The following is a 25,789-nucleotide window of genomic DNA, read 5'->3' as shown; positions in this document are numbered from 1 at the left end:
TGGAAAAATATTGTGCGTATAAGTTTGAAAAGGAAAATAGCTTTAGATCTACAGGGGTGCTTTCCAACAGATTTGGCAAACACTCCATTGCATATTTTTGTTTCCATTTAAAACGTGTTTTTGCAGCGGTAAACAATGTAGCCAATCACAGACATGTTTGTTGATGTTTTGAACGCAATGGCCAATCAGAGGTGTTTAATTTAGTCAGAATCCACTCACCGCTCAAAACGCCAAAGTTTTTGTTCAGTGCTGAGTTCTGCACGCTCGCGAATCCTCTCGTTAACAAAGTGTAGACACAGTGTAAGTAAGAGATTCATTGTGCAGTGTAGACAGCTTCATTGTTTATAATGGAACTTTGTGAGATTGCAATGAACTGAGATGAGTGACGGCTTTTTAGTGATTATAAATGGAACAATCTTTGCACGCTTTCAAGGCTATGTTTCCATTGGATAAAAGTTTTGTTTTTCATGCAGCTAAGAGGACCGACAGCCAATTACATGCTGCATAGTTTCGGAAGTGACATCTACATATAAATTTGGGATTCACTCTTGAAAATTAATGATAATCTTTAGCATTTTTTAAGCTAAAAGAACAAAATTTTATGAGATGGCTTAAAGAACTAAACAACTGTTGCAAAGTGGATTTAAGGTACTTTTTACAGCTTTTTACATAGTAAAAAGACACCCTTGTGAAACCTTAAACCTTTTACATAATACTTCAACTGTGCATGTTTATCAGATTACTTATCGAAACATGGTGAGTTGGATCCTCCTGCTACAGAACAACACAGAATCGCTAGTTACAGTGCAAAGAGATTCGATTTAAAGAGCATGTAATCTCCCCCATTTATCAAAATAGAAAGTACTGGGTTACATAAAAGGTCTAAATATTTCAAACACTGTTATGAAAAAAATGAGAGAGGAGAGGGAGAAGAAGAGGAGAACAGAGCGGAGAGACAGAGAGAGAGTAAGAGAGCGAGGGAGGGCTCTGGTATGCAAGTATGCGTTTCTAAAATGAGAGGCGCAGTTAGAGGAAGCGCCATGCCAAATTATAGCCAAACCCTTTCCTTGTTGTACTTCACATTATCAGACCACAGCTGATGCTTTGCACCCTGAGCTCCACCCAGACCAAGACCTCTAATCCTGGTTGAACACACTCGACACGTAAAACACATTGAACACACAGGCACTAAAACATCTAGGACCAAATGGAGCCTGGCGGGCTGGTGAATAAACACCAAATGCCGGGGGCTGCCAACATAAACTGTACTGATGGACCAGCATGCTTTCATTCTTGGCTAAAGCACTTGATTGTTCAAATCTTCCACAGACTGTGTCCAACTCTCTCAAGAAGTATCATCCCAAAAAAACACCTTTAGACTAGATTTTTATCTAATTGAGATGATTCAAGTGGTTTTACTACATTGCTGCAGTAGCTACAGTGTTCTACCCCTGTGAATAGCATACTTTAAAAAAAATACTTATTACGTAAAACCATACACTTTAAAGTGGGACTTTACTTAAGTGGGAACTGAATGTAGTTTTCGGACACTTAATTTGTATGTTATTAACTAAAATGTATTATAATTTAAATTTATAATAAATGCAATTAGTTGAAATTAAGAGTGATTTTTGACTCACTTAAGTAGGACCAAGTACATCTTCATATGTTATTTTCATAATTATTTATATTGTCTTTGAAATATGGTTCAAGTGTATTGTCGTCCAATGTACTGACAAGCATATACTTTAATGTAATTTCTAGCGAAACTTGTATGTCATGTATTTAAATATATTTGTAATTACACATTTGTAATGATGAAGTTGCAATTTAGAACATTTAAAAGATATTAACTGTAAATGTAATATCAAATAAAACACTACAGTTAAAATTACTTTACATGTGCTTAAGTATGTTAGTCAACAACACAGCAAAATAAGTGTACTTCTTTAAAGCACAACAAAAGATAATTAAAACGAAATTATTTAAAATGTACTTTAAAGTAAAACTTGACATTATGTAGGGCTGAGCAAATATGGGCAGAACTCTTTACTACCCTAGTACTTCAAAAATCCTTTTACTTGTGAATTAAATGTGGCACAATGGCCTTCATCATCACAGTATGCCTATGCCTATCTAGTGCAAGGGATTTCCTCAATATGCTGATTGAGGACTGTTGGGACACTCCAGGCACAGGATGGTTCTTGGAGAAAGGCTTTAACCCCGCCACTCCCGCACACCAGTGCGTAACCTCATACTATGAGAAAGGCTTTTACGGCCTCTTCTGCACAACAGTGCTCTATTTGTTACAACCAAGTTTTCTTTACAGTATGTTGTTCCATTCTACTGTCTGTATATTTAAACATGTAACTTAATAAATAACTTTAAAGGCTTTGAGAAATTTTCCTTTCCTTTCACTGATGATATTGAAAGCTAGTCTGGAAATCCAGACCTAAAGATTAATGGTCTGGCATCGACTAATGAAAATCGGCCAGCTCGAGGGGCGGCACCAAGCATGAATTTGAAAATCTCACTGCACGCAATTGGATAACACTACGACCAATCACAACAAGCCCCATGCGCTTAGCTACCAGTGGAGCTAACTGGTAGATTAGACTCTTACGGCAAAACAGCAAAAACGCACTTCTTGCAAAGGAACGATTCGAGCGCCGTCTTCCGTTCCTCTTTTAGATAAAAAGCCAAGTCTAACTCGTTCATTGTAGTGGCCAAAGCCGTTTCAAACAACTGGTGTTCATCTATAGCCATCTTGCGATGTTTACAAATGACTTTGACGTTGCAGCGCTGTCGTCATCTTGCCTCTGGCCCACCTATATCAGATAACTTGATGTGATTGGTGCAGCTCGGATACAAGGGCATATTTAATGAGCATCATTACTTAACGCCAGAGTAAACTCACTGAGCAAATTCAACTTGTGCTCTCGCGAGAACTCTGGATTTCCAGGGTAGTTGAAAGCTAACGTGATTATAACTTTCGTTATCTAAACGTTCTGGTTAAATCCTACGTTTTCCTATCAGTTCTAAGAAAGACCTTTACCTTTAAAGAATAACAACAACTTTATTGGAGTCAGATAAATATTTGAATTATACACGTCATCCTTCAACTGACTTTAGTTCCGATTATTGGTTCAAAATAGCAGCGTAAGCTTCCAGCCTTACAATTATTACAAATCATTATTCTAAATAGAATATCTATCTATCTATCTATCTATCTATCTGTTTTCAAGTTAACATTATATTATCTTCAAGTATAGTTTCTATAAAAATATTTTTTTAAAGATTTGAAGTACACTACAAGTGCACATTCAATACAATCAAGAGCGCTTCTATTTCACAAGGGTAGGTGGCTGCTTATTTGAACAACCATCAACCCCATCAAAGAACTGTAACAGTAACATCTTAAAGGGATAGTTCATCCAAAAAATCACTTTAAGTGAAGGGACATGTGGTGTGCATGAGCAAGAAAGACATCGTCATCCTCCATTCTTTCTAGAACCAAATCAAGATGGATCCAAAATAACTCTTTAAAAACGAAACACATGGAACGAGAGTTCCAGCAGCATAGGTTTGCATTTGCACTGGCTTTCCAGTCTGGCACTGTTGTGCACAAGTAAAATGACTCCAGAAGAAAAAGTACAGACACAGCAGAAACAACAAGCCCCTTTTATAAGTGCTCCTGCTCTTTGAGGGAAAAAAAGAGAATGTGAAATGAGCCATGTTTTGATCATGAGCCAAAAGTAACACTAAAGTCTGGTAAAGGTGGGGGCTGCACTATGGGCCTGCACTTGCACATTCCACACCGCCACACTTCCTGTCTGTGAAAAGCAGGTCAGCCCAGATCCATTCACTAGAATCAAACTAATTCAGGTATTTCAATTGACTAACAATACGCCACCTCAAGGGCACTGCAGTGCTTATATCTAACAAGTCTACAGTGTCACATGATCCTTCAGAAATCATGCTGATTTGCTGCTCAAGACACATTTATTATCAATGCTGAAAACAGTTGTGCTGCTTAATATTTTTGGGAAAACCGTGATACATTTTTTACAGGATTCTTTGATTAATAAAGAGTTCAAAAGAACAGCATATATTTAAAATAAAAGTATTTTGTAACATTATAAATGTCTTTACTTTTTACTTTTGTTTAATTTAATGAATCTTTGCTGAATAAAAAAAAGAGATCCCTAACGGTAGTGTAAGTATTATGAATTTTACCTCAACACTCTCCAGTGAGGTGGAGCGTCTGAGCTTGGCTCTCCTTACACCGTTTATTTCCACTTTGTCAGTCCCAAACGCTGGTGAATCTTCTGAGTCTGCTGTGAGCTCTAAGTCAGTCTTGTCTGGCCGTGATCGCCGCCCGTACCGCTTGGTTCCTTTCACATATTTAGGCTTCACCTCCTCTGGGACTGCTGGAAGAATAGGAAATGATGCTTAGTTTAGAGCGACAGATAATGAAAGTATGTCAGAAGCAGTCAAAATGAAGAAACAAAATAGTGGAAGAAGTAATAGTAGGTCATCTCACATCATTTGTTCATCTATGTCATAAACTTTCTCATAAAATGAAAAATGTGCTTGAAAGGAAATGAAAACCTAAAAGAAACCTCTCCAACATCTGTTTCTCATCACAGCTTTCAGGTTTTACCATTTTCAAAGATAATTTTAGCATTGAGCTCTGAGATTTCACAACATACATTAATGTACCAGTCTCCCTAATGCATCTATGAAAAAAGACTAATGTTATTCTGGCTTTGGCTTAAAGAAGACCTGCACAAAAAGTTGCAGCATCTGTATAACGTATTATTACGCCTCCAGTGAAAGCAATCAAAAGGCAGGTACCTCAAGGTATGATGTGGTATTATTGTGAATGCCAATAACAATTTTGTCTTCTTAAACAATGTCTTTAAACAAAATAAATTCAAAGTTGATCAAGAAAGATAAAAACGACACAAAAACATTACCTTAAGTTAAAATAAGGATTGCTTTCTCTTCCTGTCCTCTTATATTTGTGTGTTCCATTTTTCAGTGCCCCCCAAAATGAATATAAGTATAAGAAAGCCACACTTAAAAATGTATGAATGTTTTTCAATTTCAAACCAAGTGCTAGAGATTTTCTCATATCTAACCTCAATTTTATTTTAACAATTTTTCAATGATTTTGTTTCTTAAACATGTTTGCTTTTAACCAGTGGTCCTAAGGTCATTTTTAGTGGATGTATGAAGTGTGGGTTAAGTGTCAAAATACTTTCTAAGGCTAATATGCCATAAAATTGATCGAAGAACATAACAAAAAGCTGGGATTTGCATGCCTTTTTAAAAAATGTTTTACATAAAACCCCAATTCCCTAAAAACTACCGTTCAAAATTTTCAGTACAATTTTTTTATTTTATTTTATTCAGCAAGGATGCATTAAATAGATCATAAGTGACAGTAAAAATAAATGAAGTTGTTACAAAAGATTTCTATTTCTGAAATAGAATGCTGTTGAATGCTGTTAAATGCTGTTGTTTTTAAATTCTATTCATCAAAAAATCCTTAAAAATGTCCGTATCACCGTATCACGGTGTCCACAAAAATATTAATCGGCACAACTGTTTTTAACATTTTTCTTGAGCAGCAAATCAGCATGTTAGAATGATTTCTGAAGGATCATGTGACACTGAAGACTGGTGAAAATTCAGCTTTGCCATCACAGGAATAAATTAAATTTTAAAATACATTTAAAAAGAGAGCAGTTACTTTAAATTGTAATATTAATTCACAATATTATTGTTTTTACTGTAATTTTGGTCAAATAAATGCAGCCTTGGTGAGCATAAGAAAATATCAAAAACTCCAAACTTCTGAACGGTGGTGTAACTAACCATAAATATACCTGGCTATTCATTAACAAATACAAATGAGCATTTAGACAAAAAACACGATCCTTCAGTTCCTCTGGGTACAGATATTATATCAACTACACATCATGTACCATTAATAAACCTTGAGTCCACAAGGTCCAGACATACAAAAAATCATGAAGATAAACAGGCCTAAAAGCTTTGATAACCATGGAGGTATTTAAAGGTCACTTTCCACTAGAGTACCTGGCTCAAGATAGCTGCTCTCCTCCTCTGAAGTACTGAAGTCCAAAGACCTTGACAGCACAGCCACAAAGCCCTCTTTGAACTCCTCAAAATGTACCTGTAAAAAGAGATTATCTTAACATAATGCAGCGTTAGCGTTAGAGACACTGGGATGATCGTGGGGAACTTGTTACCCTGGCATAATTTTGTGTTCCTAGCAGAGTGTCCAGCAGCAAGGGGAGATGGGCATCTAAGCTCAGCTTGTGGCATAAGGCAGTAAGCTCCTCTTTGTCGAGGTAACCTGTCCCGGTGGTGTCACAGCTGTCAAACTCAGCCTTCAACTGGGCCACATAGCGGTTCTGCTCCTCCTCATCCATCCCACCACATACTGCACAGCCAGCAAAGTCTGGGACATGAATGTAGAATTAAAGAAATGAAAAATGTAATCATTTTACATCGTTTACCATGTCGTTCCAAACCAGTAAGACTTTTGTTTGTCTTCGGAACACAAATGAAGATTTTTTAATCAAATCTAAGCAATTTCTGTCCCTCCATTTACACTTACGCATCTACTGTACCACTTTGACACTTTAAAAAGATTGTAAAACTAATCCATGTGAATTGAGCGGTTTAGTTAAAATTTTCTGAAGAGACTCGATCGCTTTATATGATGAAAAGATTGCATTTTATTCAGGCTTTTATTCACATATATCAACTCGCATATCAGTAGTAGTGAACAGAAGCTCAAGCATGTTCACTTAAAGGACAAGTTCGGTATTTTACACATAAAGCCCTGTTTACAGATCGTTTCTGATGAAATAGAACGGTTAAGATTAAACTTTTGACAGATGCTGCTGTCGCGAGAATTTTAGGTTTATTTCGCTTCCCACCCCCCCTCAAGAATGGTAGTCTATGTGCACTGGAACAATCCTTCCTAAAACGCATTAAACTTTCATTTAAAAAGAGATGAAACTCACCGAGTGGTCAGGGGTGTTCACTGATATGCTCATACAAAAATCGCTGCAAAAGATGCTTTCCAACAGGTGTTTTACCATTCGTTGTAAAACTGTGGATCTATTTTTCCAAACGTCTCACACCCGTAGATTCTTCCGTTGAGAGCTTGAATGATAGACACTCCAGCCCAGTTGGTGGCGATAATGCACATTTGCCAATTGCAAGCAAACCACTGGCATTTCACTGAATACACAGAAGAAGCAGAAGAAGAAGCGGCGGAGTAATACCGTACCTCACACAGCACATTCAATGCAAGTCAATGGAGTTGGACAAAAACTATGATAAAACCTGTTGGAAAGCATCTTTTGCAGTGATTTTTGTATGAGCATATCAGTGAACACCCCTGACCACTCGGTGAGTTTCATCTCTTTTTAAATGAAAGTTTAATGCGTTTTAGGAAGGATTGTTCCAGTGCACATAGACTACCATTCTTGAGGGGGGAGGGGAAAGCGAAATAAACCTAAAATTCTCGCGACAGCAGCATCTGTCAAAAGTTTAATCTTAACCGTTCTATTTCATCAGAAACGATCTGTAAACAGGGCTTTATGTGTAAAATACCGAACTTGTCCTTTAACATGCGAGAACCAATGAGGTTCATTCTCGTGTAACGCAGCTTGTTTGAGCTTCGGCAAGAACCAATGAGGTTTATTTTCGTGCATCAAGCAGGTTTGTTTGAACTTCTATGTATGTTCGCTGATCAATGTTTATATGTAAATAAAAGACTAAATTAAATCTGTTTGTCATATAAAGCGATAAAGTTTTTCATATGGATTAGTTTTACAACCTCTTTATGAACTTTTTGAAGCGTTAAAGTGGTAGTTGCACAGACTGTCAATGGAGGGACAGAAATCTCTTAGATTTGATAAAAAAGATCTTCATTTGTGTTTTGAAGATGAACGGAAGTCTTACGGGTTTGGAACGACATGAGGGTGAATAAATGATGACAGAATTTTCATGTTTTATCCCTTTAAAAGTGATAAACAAGGCTAGTGGTCAAATCCTCATTACTGCAGCCGGATGTATGAGCTATCCTACATAGAAAGTAATTGATTGAATTGATGAAATTCATTGATCTGACAATCTTATCTAGGCAATCTAGAGTTGATGATGCATATGCTAATTTAGGCACAAATAAATATATTCTACACTATCTTCCAAAAGCTTGGGTACAGTAAGATTTGACCATTTCTTTATTTTTTTTAAGTGGAGTAATGGCTGCATAAAATTCAGCTTTGCCATCACAGGAATAAATTACATTTTAAAATATATATAAAACTATGCTATACATACAGTGATATTTATAAAGTTTCATTTTGTAGTACATTTCTGAAGACTAATTTACCATAAACACATAGGCTTTAAATAGTTACACCATTTTATTGTTTCTTCTGTTATCCTGTTGGTCTTATTGTTTTAAGGTGTCTTTTATTTAGCAAATAATGTAGTAACTGGCAATAGAGTGTATTAATACCAATCCAAAGCACTCCACAGTGACAAACACTTTAGTGTTTTAGCCAGTAAGAGATTATTTATCAGTAGTCTCAAGTGACTTCAGATAACAGTGGAGGCCAGAGCAAAGTAACGTTTAGACTTAAAATATCTCATGCTTTAAAAAGTTACTTTAACACATTGAAACCACTACAGCACTGACTGAATGGAAACCCCTTCAGAATCATAAACACCCCCGAAAGTAAAATCAAAATAGGGTCTTTAGATCCTAATTCCACGTAACTTTTTCACACACAAACTTTTATTAAAGCAGGTTTTTTTTTAACAGACTATTTGTTTTACTACATTTGAGAATTAACCCTGAAGCCTGCAGGTATCCCACAATGCAGCACGCGGGTTTGGTATACATTCACCATGGGAACGAGGACAAGACTAATGTAAAACAAAAAGAAAGTATTCTCGATTGCAGTAGCCTACTTTCCATTGTAAACATTCATTTTCAAAGTCTTCGTGACTCGTTATAGATGTGCAGGCGATAACTTAATGAAAAAATGCGTTAATGTGACATCGCTGAAATTCAAACCATCTTACCGTTGTAACCTCACACCGACTCCGTTCCCGTGAAAATCACTTTATGTCCAGCATCAGTCGCAGTTTCGTCTTAAAACATGTGGTCATAAAGTGAACGACCAAAGACGGAAAGAGGCTTTTCTCTTTGAAATAGACATAAGTAACGCATCCAAGAAAAGGGTCCCGGGTAGAAGCACGCTGCCGTCGGACAGACACCCGCGCTCATCCGCCGGAGAGCAGCAGCGCTAGTGCGGGGAGGTAACGTTACCAATGTTCCTGCGCCTTCAGAGATGCTCCTTTCTGCAGCCCCTGCTGGTCAGGCGGTGGACTCCAATGGGACGAGACGAGAGGTCATACATACACAACCCCCAAATGAATCCCCAGAGACTAAAGGCCCGTTCAGTTCAAGAACGATAACTATATTAGCGTCCACACCAACGAACGATAACGGTCTGTTTATTATAAGCGCGCTGCAGGCTAGTAGCTTTAAGTGCTCGAGCTCTTTAAAGCAGGGTGGATTCTGATTGGCTGTTAATGATTAAAAAAAAAAAAAAAAATCGTTCATCAGCTGGATAAAATCGTTCTGAAAGTGATTATTATATGACTATTCATCATTATATGACTATTATTTTATATTTATAATGATTTTAAAACTATATATATATATATATATATATATATGTGTGTGTGTGTATTTTTTTTTTATTTTTTTTTGCATTGCTGTTTTGGCATTGCATTCTGGCCATTTGCATTATATTGTGCCTACTGTAAAAGAAAATAAAGTTGAGCACTTTATTCTTTAATACTTTTGTATTTAATAGTTGCTTTAAGTGGGTAGATTAATTTGTTAAATTCACGTTTACATAAGAAAAAGAAACACTTGTTTACATGATCTCTTATCTTCACAGGTCATTTAATTCTAGGACTTTGAGGGTCCACGGCACGCATACACGGCTTTATTAGAGCGCCACCCGTCGGCAGAAACATGTAATGTTGTTCCAAACCTGTGTGAGTTTCTTTCTTCTGTTGAAAACAAAAGAAGATATTTAGAAGAATGTTGGTAATCAAACAATTGACGGTAGACAATTAATTTCCACAGTATTTTTTTCTACTATAGAGGTTAATGGCTAACGTCAACTGTCTGGTTACCGACATTCTTCAAAATATCTTCTTTTGTGTTCAACAGAAGAAACATGCAGATTTGGGACAACTTGAGTATAATGGTGACAAAATTATCATTTTTAGGATCCCGAGGATCAACTTTTTAAAATGCATTATTTTTATTAAAAACTTTTTAGTATACACTGTTCCAAACATGTATCACTTTTTCAGTGCAACACAAGAGAGATGTTAGGCCTAATATGACAGCCTCAGTCACCCTTTACTTTCATTATATGGTCAAAAATGTGCTAAAATTAATTGTGACTGAGAGGTTGTCATCTGTATAATAACTGGTTTTGTATTTTACAAAACAAGTTTGGGACAACATAGTAAATGACTGATGACAGACTATTGATGACAATAGTTTATATTTAACACCACCTGCTGGTGTAAGTGCTCCAAGATCTCTTGCAAATATATGTTTAATCATTTAAGGGTTCTACTTGTATATCGAAAAGTTAAATACCACACTAAATTCTTTAAAACACATTAGGATTTATTTTCATACATAATGTTAGGCCTATCAATATTATTAATTATCAATGTACGTCTTGTTCAAATCAGTCGCAGTGGGCCAAAGATGGCTCGTGATGACCTTTGGTTTGTTTTATTTTTGCTTTCAACTGTGGAGAATATGGGCTAAATGAAACTGTTCCTTTAAACATGTACGTTTTAATATAGTTGGATGTAATGCAAAGTATACTTTCGGCCCACAGCCTTCAATCAAGTTTTTTGGCCCTTCGAAATCGAAGTAAAAAGTTTAGGCAATCAAAGAAAATCCGTGCTTGCATCGTGACTCAGCTCAACTGGTGACCTTTCACTGTTATATGAAGTGTTTTTGACGAATCATCTGTGAGTAAGTGACAATGATAGCTGCATTCCGAGAGCACTTCTGTTAAAACATTATCTGCTATCTGTTTTAAAGGTTGTCAGAATGTTACGGGTGCAAAATAACTTAAGCCTTCTTCAGTAAAGTAGCTGTACAGATACAATACGTGCAATAAATGCGCAAATACAGACACGGCCATCACACGATAACCATTGGCTTATGATACAACGCAATCAGAAAACACCCGCCCACCTCATTGCTACAAGCGCTACCATTGGATATAATACAGCTGTACAAGTAGAAAGAGTTGAAGACGTTTCCGTGTGGAAGAAGAGAATACAGAGCCTTCACAAGCCTCCACATATCAAATACTGGTAAGAATTGCAAGATCTGTTCACAAAAGGTATTTACGTTGCATTCAAAGGTTTGTGTTTGAGCTTCTTTGCTATGATATAGTGCTAAGTCGCAGGCAAAACTTATGAACATATAGATATCGATGTTGCAGACCACTTTGTGTTAAAAAACTTTCTCATTAGTTCTTTCTTAATGATAAGTAATAAGTTAATAAGTAAATCTCTATAAAATGGAAAGGATCTGCACATACCTGAATTGAATTATTGAAGTCGTTTGAGCATTTGACAATTTAAACTACTTATGGGTTAAGGCAAGGGGATATAATTGAACAAATAACATTGAAAATATGTCTTTGAAACCTTTTCAGAAAATCAACTAAACCTTATTGTGTCATATAAATATGTTCACAAATAATATAAATATATATTATATAATATATATATAAATAAATATAAATACACAAATATATTCAACAAAACAAAGTCAACTGTCATGTGACACCGAAGACTTAAAAAAAACTTTTGAATGAAAGTGTGTGTATATATAAATATATAAATAAAATATTTTTTCTCTCCTCAGTAGTAAAGCATTATGGGTGGGCAGGTGTCCATTGACGAGAATGTTCATGTGGTGATTGTCGGTGGTGGTTTTGGTGGCATTGCAGCTGCTCAACACCTTAAACATCATGGGGTGCCCTTCATGCTTATTGACATCCTGGATGCGTTTCATCACAACGTTGCAGCGCTGCGTGCCTCGGTTCAACCTGGTATGCAAAAATATGAGTCTGAATGCAAGAAAACAAACAGCAAGATTAATAAAATAATGCAGTTTATTTTTTTTGTATGTTATTGTAGGTTTTGCGAAGCAGACGTTCATACCGTACAAAGAGACATTTGGAGTGAATTTCCTCCAAGGCCGTGTCATACGTATGGACACCGAAACGCAGACAGTTGTGCTTGACAATGGGAAGGTAAGTGATATTGCAATGTTACAGTATACGAAAACAAAGTATGAGAAAATGTCTTTATACAGTATGTGCCAATGTAAATCTACAGGAAGTACGGTATTCACACCTCATTCTGTGCACTGGAACAAGCGGAGATTTCCCAGGCAAACACAATTCTGTGGACACCTACCAAGCAGCCATTCAGAAGTATGAGGACTTTGTCAAATTGGTGAGTTTTCTTATTTGGCATGTTTATATATGTGATATCATCTTAAATGGCAATACAGACTGAATTGTGAAAAAGCTTTTATTTATTTGCATTTTTTTCCAATGTTACAGATCCAGTCAACAAACACAGTTGTTGTTGTTGGTGGCGGAACCACCGGTATTGAAATGGCTGCTGAGATCAGGACAGAATTTCCTGACAAGAAGGTAGAACTTTGACTTCTCACCCAAACAGACTGTGCAATCTTATTCTTAAGCATGAGCTTAAAGTGCCCCTATTATGCTATTTTAAAGGTTCCTGCATTTTTTGGAGGTCTCCTACAATAGGTTTGCATGCATCCAAGGTCATAAAACACTTTAATTTTCTTATAATGTAGATTGCACATAGCCTCATTTCTCAAAGAGTCTTAAAACTGTTTGTTCAAAGATTCAGTCTCTCTAAATCCCTTCTTTCCGAGAGCCTACTCTGCTCTGATTGGTCAGATGGCCCAGTCTAATGTGATTAGTCTATAGCTTATAGCGGGTGACCGAAACAAAACGCCCATTACCATATCTGAATTTCAGCTCTGGAACTTCCTCAGCGCTTGATACACAGTGACACGAACAGTAACGATGCCGTCGATTTCCTTCGGTATTAATTCCAGTGCGAGCCCTCATCCTTTTGAAGTGCATGCAAAGTAGATTTGCTCTCGCAGCCCTGAAAATAGCATCTTCTTGACTTATCGACAACACAAACCAAACTCTTCCAGTCTCAGGGACTGTTTTCAACTAAAAACGTAAAACTTTTAATGCGTTTTGGCTGTTCGTTTACATGACAATGGCATTTTGGGTGCCTGAAAACACTAACTTTTAAAAACGGGATATTTCACCGCTGGAAAGATGAATGTGTATTTAAATTGGGTCATTTATGTAGTAGAAATGTGAAATTATATTAGAAGTTGGTGCCTTCTAGACTGAGAAAAGCCAGAAAAATGTATTTTTGGCTCATGTGGATAAAAGACAACAACTCCCAGAATGCACTTGCTTCGCTGCCCTATGAGGCCACTCCCAAGCCACGCCTACCGGTTACAGAGGGCCGTATCGGAAGAAATGATACAACTAGGCTACTAGTTAACTCGAAACTGAAAAGACACCGTTTTATTGTGAGATCCCACCCATGCGGAACTAAAACGATCTCTGTGTAAACAGCAAAAACTCGAATCTCTGAAGACGATGATGTCATGCACATGCGTGTTACGTGTTCAGTCTACAGTGTTTCATCGCCATCTAATGGCCTGGCCACAGAATACAGGGGTTTTTAGTCGTTTTCGCGGATCCGTGTGAATGGGGATCGTTTTGACAATGGTGTCCTCTGTACGTGGAAAACTCAAAGGAAAAACTTCTCCATTTTAAGCATATCGTTGTCGTGTAAACGTGCCCTCAGCTACAACTACAGTGTGTGAGGGCGGGGCAAAGCAGACGTTGTTTGCGGACAGCCAATGAAGATCATAGGCTGGCATAATGCAAATATTTGTTACATTGTTACGTAGATATGTAACAGGAAGTGAGGCTGGAATTGTTGACGACTCATTTCAGCAATTGATTCTTTTTGGAGACAAATTTTTTTTCGTGCACTATGATCTTTAAAACTCTGCAGGCCTTTTACATTCACAAACAGCTATATTACACACTGCATGAAAGGTAATATTTGAAAAAGCATAATAGGGGCACTTTAAACGTGTTTTGTGTTATATAATGATAACCGTTTTCTACAACACATATTTCATCTAGGTGATTCTGATTCACTCACGTGAGGAGGTGGCTGATCCTGAACTATTGCCTAGTGTGAAAGAACAGGCCAAGCAGGTGCTGCTGGAAAAAGGGGTGGAGCTGTTGCTAGGTAATAATCTCACATTACATTGTTGCTTAGCATCTCTGCCTGATGTGGGCCATCACGTCTATTTTTCTTCTGAAGGAAATACAGTGCAAAATATCAATGGAGAGACCCAGTGTTGATGATACAGATATTGATGTGATTTGACTCTTATAAATGTTTGGTAACACTTTAGTTTAGGGTCCAATTCTAACTATTAACTAGTTGCTTATATGCATGCATATTACTAGGGTATTGGCTGTTTATTAAAACTTATAAAGCACATATTATTGCCTTATTCTGCATGAACATATTCTACATCCCTTAATCCACCCATTACCTAAACTTAACAACTACTTACTAACTATTAATAAGCAGTAATTAGGAGTTTATTGAGGCAAAAGTCATAGTTAATAGTTAGTTAATAGTGAGAATTGGACCCTAAACTAAAGTGTGACCAAATGTTTCTTCTTAACATTTACTTACATGCATTGTCAGAGCTATATTCCGTTAACTCGATGGAAAACAACTGACTCACACTTGACGCTTGCTGTATTTCAAAACATAAGCAACAAAAAACACTGGCTAATATTAGACTGCTTTCAGCATGATTGTTATTATTTGGCAAATGCACTCGATTGTGAATAGTACTATTCTACTTCAGTATTAATATATTGTTGTAATAATAATAATTATGGGTTTTTTTCTTAGGAAAAGCTTTAAGATAATAGGTAAGATTATAAAATAATTTCAACTCAAATCAATATTTCATGTCCACCTATTATTTATTTCACAAGTAGCCATATAATAAGGCTGGACATGGGGCGGAGGGGACTGTTATCACCCTGAAGGTGTTTATTGTACATCGTCTGGGTTTCTGTGGGTCTTTATTCGCCCTTAAATTAAAGGGATAGTTCACCTGAAAATGAAAATTCTGTCATAATTTACTCACCCTCTAGTTGTTCCAAATCTGTACGAGTTTCTTTCTTCTGCTGAATACAAAAGAAGATATTTTGAAGAATATGGGTAGCCAAAAAGTTGATTGGCCCCATTGAAAAATACTATAGAAGTCAACTATAGAGCCCATTAAATGTTTGGTTACAGACTTTCTTCAAAATATCTTCTTTTGTGTTCAGCAGAAGAAAGAAACTCATACAGGTTTGGAACAACTTGTGGGTGAGTAAATGATGACCGAATTTTCATTTTTGGATGAACAAACCCTTTAAGGCCTTAAAAATGTCTTGCATCAGAACAGAAAGTTTTAAATTCATAACGTCATGGCATTAAATGTATTGCGAAACATTTATATCTTCCTCAGTATTTTTCCAAAGAAATATCTAAACATCTTTAAATCAAGATACATTTACTTGAGATGCAAATGTTAAATGTCTTGAAAAATGTAACAAAATGAAGTGAGTTTATTCTTAAAACAAGAACAAATATCCATCAATGAGTTATCAACTTCCCTTTCAATTAAGACCTTTGGCAGATATTTGATCTCGTTTTAATCAGAAACACTTCATTTTGATCAATTTCACACAAAACAAGGCTTATTTTTTGTACTTTTATTTTGTTATTTTGTATCTCCAGTAAATACATCTTGATTTAAGAATTGTTAGACATTTGCACTAGCCTGGCTAACGTCAGACCAAGTCTCATTTGAGTGAATAAAATCGCGCTGCGAGCAAGGCAGTATGGGGAAACCCAGGCTACATTTGCACTGGAAAAAAGACAAAAATACTGAGGAAGAACATCACTCTTTTGCGGTGTGATCAGAAGGTACAGTAAAAGTTATTTCCATATTCTAGTGGGGGTTTTTTGTCAAATGAATCCCTTATGTGTTTTCTATATGGGGAGATGACCTTTTCAGGAAAAGGAAATACAAATTTTTACAAACTGGAACTATGTAAAATATGGAAACTTCCGCACTATGCAGGTTGTAGACTGTTTTCTTCTCTATTTCCCTGTGCACCTGAATGCAGGGCAAAAAGTGTCAAACCTTGATGAGCTGGAATTTAATGTGTGTCGGAGAGGCATGGTGGTGAAGACCAATAAGAACGAGCAGGTCACTGCCGATCTTGTCATCTGCTGCACAGGAAATAAGATCAACTCTGAAGCATACAGGTCCAGTCTGAGTAAGTGCTTTTTGCATGTAATAATTGAGCTAATTAGTAGTTGCTTGTTATTGTTGAGATAATGTGGAGATTCATCCCCTGTATGTTTTTATTTTTTTAAGAAATTTTAGAAAATAAAGATTTCTTCCTCTATGGTCCATACATTTTTCTTTTATTAAACATAATAAAATATATGCAAATGAACTGCACATTTCTACAGGTGGCATTTAAACATGATTTTAAACATAATGTATTCTAATGTTTTTGGAATACCCCATATTTTGTGTGCATGATGGGTAATTCATATAGAAAGATAATGTATTATTAAACACTATACTTATACTATATGTGAATATGAATTCTGCACCCTCAAATCTTTTTTGACTGATACATAACCCATACATTTGTCTCTATTTTTTTAGTGCCAAATTTAAACTACAAATAAAGCATATAACATATCTCAATTGTGCATTAATTGCTGTTTAGTAAACTTGCGTAGGCCGTCTGCCAGAAGCTAGTTATTGTAGTCGATAAAGTATTAAATATGGATATTTTTCTTACACAAACGCATGGCTTCGCTTCAGAAGGCCTTTATTAACCCCCCGGGGCCATGTGGTGTTCGTTTATGATGGATGGATGTTTTTGGGCTTCAAATTTTGGCCTCCAATTCACTGCCATTATAAAGCTTGGATTAGCCAGGACATTTTTTAATATAACTCCGATTGTATTTGTCTGAAAGAAAAATGTCATGTACACCTAGGATGGCTTGAGGGTGAGTAAATCATGGGGTAATTAACATTTTTGGGTGAACTATCCCTTTAATGGAAGTTTTGCACGCAATTCTCAAAACTCCCACAAGATGGTGCCATTTACATTTAATCCGATGTAACAAAACCAATACCCGATTATGGGGAAAAAAATGAATATCGGTAAAACCAATTATCGGTCACTGAATAGATATTGTTTTTTGGATTTATTTGATTAAAAACGAGTGCTTTTCAAACCCTAGCTAGGATTGCGTACTTGTGCAGTTGCTAATCGTAGAAAATGTTTAATGTATGATATGCAAAATGTTATATCGCTCAATTCTTTGTTGACTTTTAGTAACATGCCATCATATAATTTAATTGGCTGATTTTTCATCATCTCTCTCTATATGTTTTATTTGTGTTCTTATTTCAGGCGCATCTCTGGCAGAGAATGGTGCTCTGAAGGTGAACAAGCACATGCAAGTAGAAGGCTTTAACAACGTGTATGGTGTGGGTGACTGTACCAATCTCAATGAACCCAAGTTGGCGTATCATGCTGGACTTCATGCTGGAGTAGCTGTCACCAATATCATCAACAGTCTGTCAGGAAAACCTTTAACCTCATACCACACAGGTAACAACCATAAGCCAGTGATTTTGCTTCAGCTGTCTTTTGTGAGCTCACTTTTAAAAAATTCATTTCTCACAGTTCTTTTACAATGCATACAATTCAGACTGCTTTCTCAATGAGTTGTTTATTATTATTATTATTATTATTATTATTATTAATCAATTTATGTCCAATATCCTGTTCCCAATCAGGAAATGTGACTATGCTGATTGCTATGGGTAAGGATGCTGGAGTAGGCCAGTTTAATGGCTATAAACTACCTCGCTTTCTGGTCACCAAGGGAAAGAGCCAAGGCTTGCTGCTGTGGAAGAGCTGGAAAGAAATGGGGCAAAAAGCCCCTAATTAACACCAGGTTAACAGTTTACACTAAAATATGTATGAACTATGGTCTCACATGGTTAGAAGGATGTTTTATATTGTAAAAATAACCAACATAATGTACACTTATACTTGTATAACATCTTATATTGTTTGTAATACTTTTGAGAACAATCAAAAGCATTGTTTTATAGATTTATACATTTGTTAAAGAAATAAATCCATTTGTATTCACAATACAGTTTGCCATTGTCACTCTTCGTTGATAGCAGTTTGTTCTCATGTTTGTTGTTTCCTGTAGCTCAAACAGTAGAGCGGTGGCACTTGCAATGCTAAGGTCATGGGTTCGATTCCCAGGGAAAGCAAGTGTAAATGTGTACCTTGAAATGCAATGTAAGTCGCTTTGGACAAAAGTGTCTGTCAAATGTCAATGTCAGATCTTCCTGCATTTAGCATGTGTTTGATGAACTTCTCCACTAGAGGGCAATGAAACAATATGAATCAAATCATTGTATTCTGGTCAACAAAACAAGATGCTGAGTCACTGAATATATATATATATATATATATATATATATATATATATATATATATATATATATATACTTAATTCTTTCATTTCAAGCTTATGCGTTTCAAAAACAGTCCAAAACTGCACAACCCAGTTTTCTTTAAATTATTTATGCACAGTTGATGCCTTTGCTAATGTGGTTCGAGTGATTCACACAGTGAAGTAAATCAAATCAGCCAAAATCATTTTAAAGAACTTGTTAAACTTGTCAGCTGAGGGTTGTGAAAGTACAGTGTGTGATTTCTGCTCCTCTAACTGCACCTAAATGAATTGCTGTCTGTTTGATTCAACGACTCGCTACAGTTGTCACATGACCTCAGCACGTCATCATGTGTTTGCATGGTGACTGGGAAGGCTGTTGGCATTTGGTGTTCATGAAACTCTTAAATTATTATCCTGAACCCAAGGTATTGTGTTTTTTATGTCAGGTTACACATCTTTGCACGTTGGCCTTGGATACAAGTGGTCTTTAAATGGCAATACTGCCATAAATTCCAACTTTGTGAAGTCGCGACCCACAGTTTGTGTTGAGTCTCTCTGGGTCACACAGGCACTGATTCAATTCAGAGGTTGTTTAGAGGCTGTAGTTTTGTGGCATTCAGCCACTATCCTGTGGGATGTTGCTCTACCCACTGTTCATCTTTGTTAATGCAGTTCATGTTTGTCATCTGTTGTCAATATTGCAGTTTTTGAGAGTGATGCACCTGCAGTCCAGGCACCAACAACTAGTAATGAAGGTTAGTTCACCCAAAAATGAAAATTCTGTCATCATTTACATTCCAAACAAAAAGACTTGCGTATGTCTTCGAAACAAAAGTTGAAGATATTTGTAAGGAAACCTAAGAGATTTTTGTCCCTCCACTGACAGTCCATTCACCCAAAACTTAAAGTTCATAAAGACATTGTGAAAGAAATCCATAAGAATCAAGCAGCATAATCCAAGACTTCTGAAGAGACACGATCACTTTATACTATAAACCGATTTTTTAAAGACTTTTATTAACTTGAAAACGTTGATGTTTTCATCTTTTAGCTTTTATTTAGACTAAAACCATAGCACTTCTGTACTAATACTTTTCAAGAAGTATTGGTGGTTATTTGCTTTGATGAGGCTTTTTATGAGAGTTATGATCTCATTCAATTGATAGAGCCTTCAATGTATCTGCACTAAGCTACACTGTATAAATGAAACATTAAATGAAAGGCTTAATTATTAAATAGAGGCAGCAGCATGTTTCATTTCTAACAAGTATCCACACAAATGGTCTGACGCCACAATCTCCCTGATGATTTTTTTGTTTTTGTTATACAACTTTGCACTGATGTGACTCACATTAGAAAACTAAGATTAAAAATGTATAGTGAGATGCAAGTTGAATGCTTGGTGTGGTGGGACTGGGATTATTGCAGTTATAAGGCTCAAAAAACATTGCAAAATAGCATTAGGGAAAAGCATAATGTCTTGTCTCTGGTCAGTCAAAAAGCAATGAATGATATTAGGAGACAGACAATTGAATTATTTTACTGTGAAGGGAGACAGGTATAAATGCATTCATCAATCCTCATCAAATAAATCTGATGTTTGAATGAGTAAGCAGAGTCAGAATGTCCACTGCGTTCCCTCTGGCTTTGTCTTTATTTTATTCATTCCCAGCCAGAATTAATCTGGCAAACTATCTACAAGAATCAAATTGTCAAGACAAGTTCCTCTGTAAAAATGTAAATATATATATACCTGCTTTAATATCATATCGACACCTGTGGAAAAAAAATAAAATTTAGCGACATATGACTTAAAGAAGTCGTTATGATTTTTATGACATCGTTATGACCTCTCTCCAGAACACATGAGCTCATCTTGTGGCTATAACCTCGAGCATCCTGGGTTTCCCCCAGGCAAACATCTATCTGCCCTCCCCTCACCAATTCAATTAGCTCTAAAATGAATTATGATCAGCTAATTTACAACGCTGTATTAATCATTAGCTTCACTTTTCTCTCTACACTAATATTTTCAGTTGTACTCAGGTTTAATGCAAACCATCAAATTAAATGTTTCCCATGGTATGTCAGGGAGCGAGTAATGAATGGCCTTATTGTGCTCAGTTAAATAGCTATATGTTGTTTTACACAATGTACATCACTATATTCTAGTGTACATTTGGAATTACCTTAAGAAAACCCTCATTAACAAGATTAAATTGTTTGTGATTTAACAATTTCCCTCTCTCCGGCTCTAATTTCCAAAACAAACCAAGTATTCCAAGCATGCTAACCTTGTCCTCAAAGTTCATGGGTAGAGTCAACAGTGGATTGATTCAACTTTTTTTTTACTTAATCGTTAATTCTGTCAGTGGAGTCACAGGACAGTAACGGTATATTTTTGTCAGTGATTTGGGTAGAACTTTTTTATACCCACACATATTTATTGGGGGATTTAGGGGCTGTTTACACAACTTCATTTTCAAGTAAAAACGGAAAACTTTTTGTGTTTTGGCCGTTCATTAACACAGTTTAGTGGCAATGAAAACGCAAACTTTTGAAAACGGGTTTCAAAATGCACGTTTTTGAAAACGATACTGTTATTGCTCCGTGTAAACTACAAAAACGCGAATCTGTGAAAACAGTGACGGCATGCACATGCGTATTACGTATTTAGTGTTTAATAGTGTTTTATGCGTGCTCCCACAACATGACTTCTTACCTACCGGCAAGCGAAACTGAAGTCTAACACATTAGAAGGAAGTACGTCATTGTATTTACTTCCGTGTTGCAAAATAAGGTGATAGGCATGTGCGTTTGGCTCAACTGCACTGTAGTAAAAGAATGCGTATGTGCGCAGGCATAGTCTTTCTTTACAAAGTGACATCAATAACTACTTGTCTGGCTTAAATAATACCAACGCCGATTCGTTCGAGTGAGTATGAGGTGGCTAATTCGTAAGACCTCACTCGTACAAGTGATTTGTCTAAACCTCAGCGATGGGTAGGTTTGGGGGTGGGCCCATCTCTGCTTCAAGGTTGGATGTGTTGAGCGTTCAGAGACGCTCTTCTGCAGACCTCGTTTTATAACAAGTGTTTGTTCGAGTTTTGACTTTCTATCAGCTGATACCAGTCTCCTCTGACCTCTGGCATCAACAAGCCCACAGAACAGCCGCTTACTGGATATTTTCTTTTTTTCTGACCATTCTCTGTAAACCCTAAAGATGGTTGTGCGTGAAAATCCCAGTAGGTTAGATCAGCAGGTTCTGACTATTTCACATAAAAAGTGGATCACGGTGGGTAATTAGAACCAGGTGAAGCACTGTCAACTATAGTGCAGCGCAAAGTAGTTGAGTACTTTTGGTCTCAAAGTATCTCACAGATGGATGTTGCATGCAGCCCATCAGTATGCATACTCTCAGTACTTCCAACAAAAGTTGCAGATTCTGCAAAAACGTGCAAAGTCTTCCAAATGCAGCAATGGAGTATCAGTTTCATACAGAAACAGCAGCAGTATTTTTAGATGATGCACTGGACATGTAGAGAACTGAGTCTGAATGGGAAAAAACTATATGCCAAATAATGTAAAACAAATGAATAGATTAGGAAAAGGTACAAAACAAAATACTAAATAAGATCATTTGTCTTTGTGATTATTTTTTATACTTGCTCCACCTCTGAAATGACTTTCAGCTGATTGAACATTTTCAGCCCCTTCCTTTCAATCACCTGTTTTCAATACAGTAAAACATCACTTTTTTATAGTCCAATTACTTCCTGATGTACTTAAGATTTAAACATGTGATAATCGTGTTAATGTGATAATCATGATGTTAATCATGTGATGTCTATAACTCGTCCTTTATGCCGGATTTAATTGAACCAGAAATAGGGTTCCCTTTACGGTACGTCCGACTACGTCTCTGTTTCCTCCTTCAGGGAACAAGGGTTACATTTGTAACCGAGACGTTACATGTTGACAGCAACCTTCCTGCAGACTTCAGTTCCAACCCTGCTTTAACACACCTGCCTGTATCATTTTCAAGTAACCCTGAACACCCTGATTAGCTGGTTCAAGTATGTTTCATTGGGGTTGGAGCTGAACTCTGCAGGATGGTAGCTCTCCAGAAGAAGGATTGGCTTGGTTACGGGAACATGTTTCAAACTACCATGCTCTTAAAATGATTTATCCTTTGTGAAAAAAAAGTAGTGCACTTAATTTTTTTGAATGTGCACTTGTAGTGTACTACAAATTTTAAAAGTATATTTTTAATAACCTCTACTTGCAGATAAGATTATATAATATTAATGAAATGAAGGCCACTTAAGCGTAGTTAAAGAGAGTACATTTCCATTACAAATTTAAACTCTGGACTTTTGATAGTACTAGAATATCAAGTCTACTAAGGGAGGTATAGAGCTTTTTCGCATTTGGCTCCTAAACTCTGAAACAGACTTCTTGATAAAGTACGGAGACCAGACACACTCTCTCTCTGTTTAAATCTACATTAAAGACACACCTCTTTAGCCAAGCATTCACATAATGCTTCTCATAAACTTCTACTACAATCATTATTTGATGTAATAGTAGGTACACATGATCATCTTTTGCCTAAAATGTTATGAACAGCAGCTACGTCCCTGTTTCTACCTCAGGATGCTCATCCTGGAGTAACTACAGGTTGCGTCAGCTCCATATTAGAATCTTAAAGGTATATATATTTTGAACAGTGTTGGGGAAGTTACTTTTAAAAGTAATGCATTACAATTTTGTGTTACTCCCTAAAAAACTAAATAATTGTATTATTCAGTTGCATTTTATGGTAAGAAAATGTTATACTTTTGCTTTTGTGTTACTTTTTCTCATCTGGGATGGGACTGCTGGTTTATTTTTTACAGTTTTTTTCAATTGGTAACGATCGGTCAATACTGAAGCCACATTACAGCTCAAACAAACTTTTCAGATATGCTTCCATTCTGAATTGCAGAAGAATAGGACGTAGGAGAAGAAAATTAAACACCTTTATTTAAGAAATAAAAACAGAAAATTAAGCAAACATGATGTTTATCTAAAGTTCTTTTTGCTTATTAGTATGGTTGAATTGGATTATCGAAGGTAAGCAGGAAAGACACTGATTAATAAAGTGAGATTAAAAACATAAAGTATATTTGTGTTATTTAACATTTAATTATTGCAGTTGCATAATGTTCTGAGTTTGCATTTCACTGCTTTTATTCATTTTGAAGAATACTGAATCTGTTTTTATGCAAGTGAAATTAGCATGCTCACATTTGTCTAGAACTACAATAACCGTCATGTTTACACAACGCACACACAACGCCTCTGCAATCGATTTCTCTCAACTTGCGGACAGAAGAGATGTCAGTCAATAAATGGGAAAACAAAGTAACTTGCGTAACTTATTTGAAAATTAACTTAAGATATTTTCTTGTAAATTTAAAAGTAATGAGTTACTTTACTAGTTATCTACTTGAAAAAAGTAATCTGATTACATAACACAATACTTATGCATTACCCCCAACACTGCATTTGAAAGGGTACAACCCTGAGTGACAGCTTTTGTATAGTGCTGGATAGACATAGTTTCCCTCACAGTCTCGTTTACATTCTCGTCAGATTAAATATGGCGTCTCCCCTTTATGAAGTCCATTGAGCCAAAGCAACAGGTTGCTCCAGAATCACTGTCTCTGTAAATGGTGAAGTGTTATTTGCATTAGATTATCAGCAAAAACCTACAACAGTGTTTTGATTCCTACCGTGTTCAAACTTTTGGTTTGTACATGGCACTGAATTTGTGGCAGCAAATGCATGTTAATATATAAATAAATCATTTAGAGGATTAATTACCTTTTCAATATTCACAGAATTTGTGGTGCATAATGGCTGAAGATGCATGTCTCTGTGCGCTTGGCAGACGAAGTGTAGGCAAGGAGGGTGGCAGGGCACATTCTGTTTTTTCAAGTGCCTAAATTGATTTCGGTGTGGAGTTTCTTGGGCAGCAGCCAGTGGCTAATGCAGTATCATCCTGCCACTCCCTGTCTCAGATGCAGACACATAAAGAGAAATGGACATCTGTGCCGAATATGAAACACAGAGATCCTTCTGTTTACAAGATGCTAAGGCAAAACTATCCGAATCAAGAGTGCACACATGCATGCATAGCAGGGAATATATGTCTATACATAAATACTCCAAACTTCAAACCATGTTTTATTTGCCATACACAAGATTTTACGGATAATTTTGATCAAAATCTTTCAGAAATGTATCACGTCGCCAGCAATCTTATTTATTAGATCATCAAATAATAATCACATTAAAAGGGCTACACTCTCAGAAAAAAAGGTTCAAAAGCTGTCACTGGGACAGTACCCTTCAAAAGGGTTCTAATATGTACCATTTAGGTACTAATATGTACACGTTTGGTACCAATATGTACACGTTTGGTACCAATATGTACCTTTGAGAGACTTATATGCACTCTTTAGGTACAAAAGTGTACCTTTTGTAAAGGTACCGCCACAGTGACCGCTTTTGTACCTTTTTTCTGAGAGTGTATATGTGAGAATTGTCATGTGTTAATCGCTTTTTGCATAGCCAATGTGTGAATAACTTGTACCGAAACTTAAAAAACATGACCTCCCCCAACATCCTTGTCAATAAAAGCCTCTAAAATGATTTTTATGTAAAAGACTCGAGTTGCGTCCGAAATCGCATACTTCCCTACTATATAGTTTGTGAAAATACAGTGCACCAACAGAGCAGTATATCCGAACACATATAGTATTCGAAAAACAGAAGGCAAAAAATCTCCGGATGACCTACTACTTCCGGCGAGATTCTGAAGTGCGCATTCGATGGACACTGTACTATCCCATGAGGCCACGGGAGAGGATTTATGAATGGAGGTGAAGTG

At 36.4% G+C, this 25,789-nt stretch overlaps 2 protein-coding genes across 5 annotated transcripts in view; one reads left to right on the top strand and one right to left on the bottom strand.

Annotated features, from left to right (window-relative positions):
- ninl (ninein-like) overlaps positions 1-9,594 on the bottom strand; it is a 32,270-nt gene extending 22,676 nt beyond the window's left edge. Inside the window, exons 1-4 of one of the 3 annotated variants that reach the window (XM_079855000.1) lie at positions 9,142-9,594; positions 6,282-6,493; positions 6,109-6,205; positions 4,237-4,430 (exon numbers count right to left, since the gene is read on the bottom strand). In XM_079855000.1, coding sequence (XP_079711126.1) covers positions 4,237-4,430; positions 6,109-6,205; positions 6,282-6,464 — 474 coding nt within the window. In that variant the 5' untranslated portion in view covers positions 6,465-6,493; positions 9,142-9,594. The remainder of the gene's footprint in view (positions 1-4,236; positions 4,431-6,108; positions 6,206-6,281; positions 6,494-9,141) is intronic. The other 2 variants (XM_079855002.1, XM_079855001.1) reach the window with 2 other exon arrangements.
- Positions 9,595-11,249: 1,655 nt separating this feature from the next.
- Positions 11,250-18,860, top strand: aifm2 (AIF family member 2). Of its 2 annotated transcripts, none has more exons than XM_079854928.1 (9): positions 11,250-11,484; positions 12,044-12,230; positions 12,319-12,434; positions 12,520-12,639; positions 12,750-12,842; positions 14,406-14,514; positions 16,470-16,622; positions 17,784-17,984; positions 18,173-18,860. In XM_079854928.1, the coding sequence occupies exons 2-9, from the start codon at positions 12,056-12,058 to the stop codon at positions 18,325-18,327; spliced, it is 1,122 nt and encodes a 373-aa protein (XP_079711054.1). In that variant the 5' UTR covers positions 11,250-11,484; positions 12,044-12,055; the 3' UTR covers positions 18,328-18,860. The 2 variants fall into 2 exon arrangements, with proteins under 2 accessions (XP_079711054.1, XP_079711055.1); XM_079854929.1 differs by having other exon boundaries at positions 11,422-11,484; positions 12,047-12,230; positions 18,173-18,558.
- The last annotated feature ends 6,929 nt before the right edge of the window (positions 18,861-25,789 follow it).

Source organism: Squalius cephalus (genome assembly GCF_949319135.1).
Source record: "Squalius cephalus genome assembly, chromosome: 21".
NCBI lineage: Eukaryota > Metazoa > Chordata > Actinopteri > Cypriniformes > Leuciscidae > Squalius > Squalius cephalus.
This window is presented reverse-complemented; position numbering and strand designations above follow the sequence as displayed.

What these genes read in the sequence shown, in the direction of transcription:
- aifm2 (XM_079854928.1), top strand. Translation starts at nt 12,056, where the DNA reads ATGGGTGGGCAGGTGTCCATTGACGAGAATGTTCATGTGGTGATTGTC. An exon ending in GCGTGCCTCGGTTCAACCTG is followed by an intron (nt 12,231 to 12,318) that starts GTATGCAAAAAT and finishes ATGTTATTGTAG; the next exon opens with GTTTTGCGAAGCAGACGTTC. An exon ending in TTGTGCTTGACAATGGGAAG is followed by an intron (nt 12,435 to 12,519) that starts GTAAGTGATATT and finishes GTAAATCTACAG; the next exon opens with GAAGTACGGTATTCACACCT.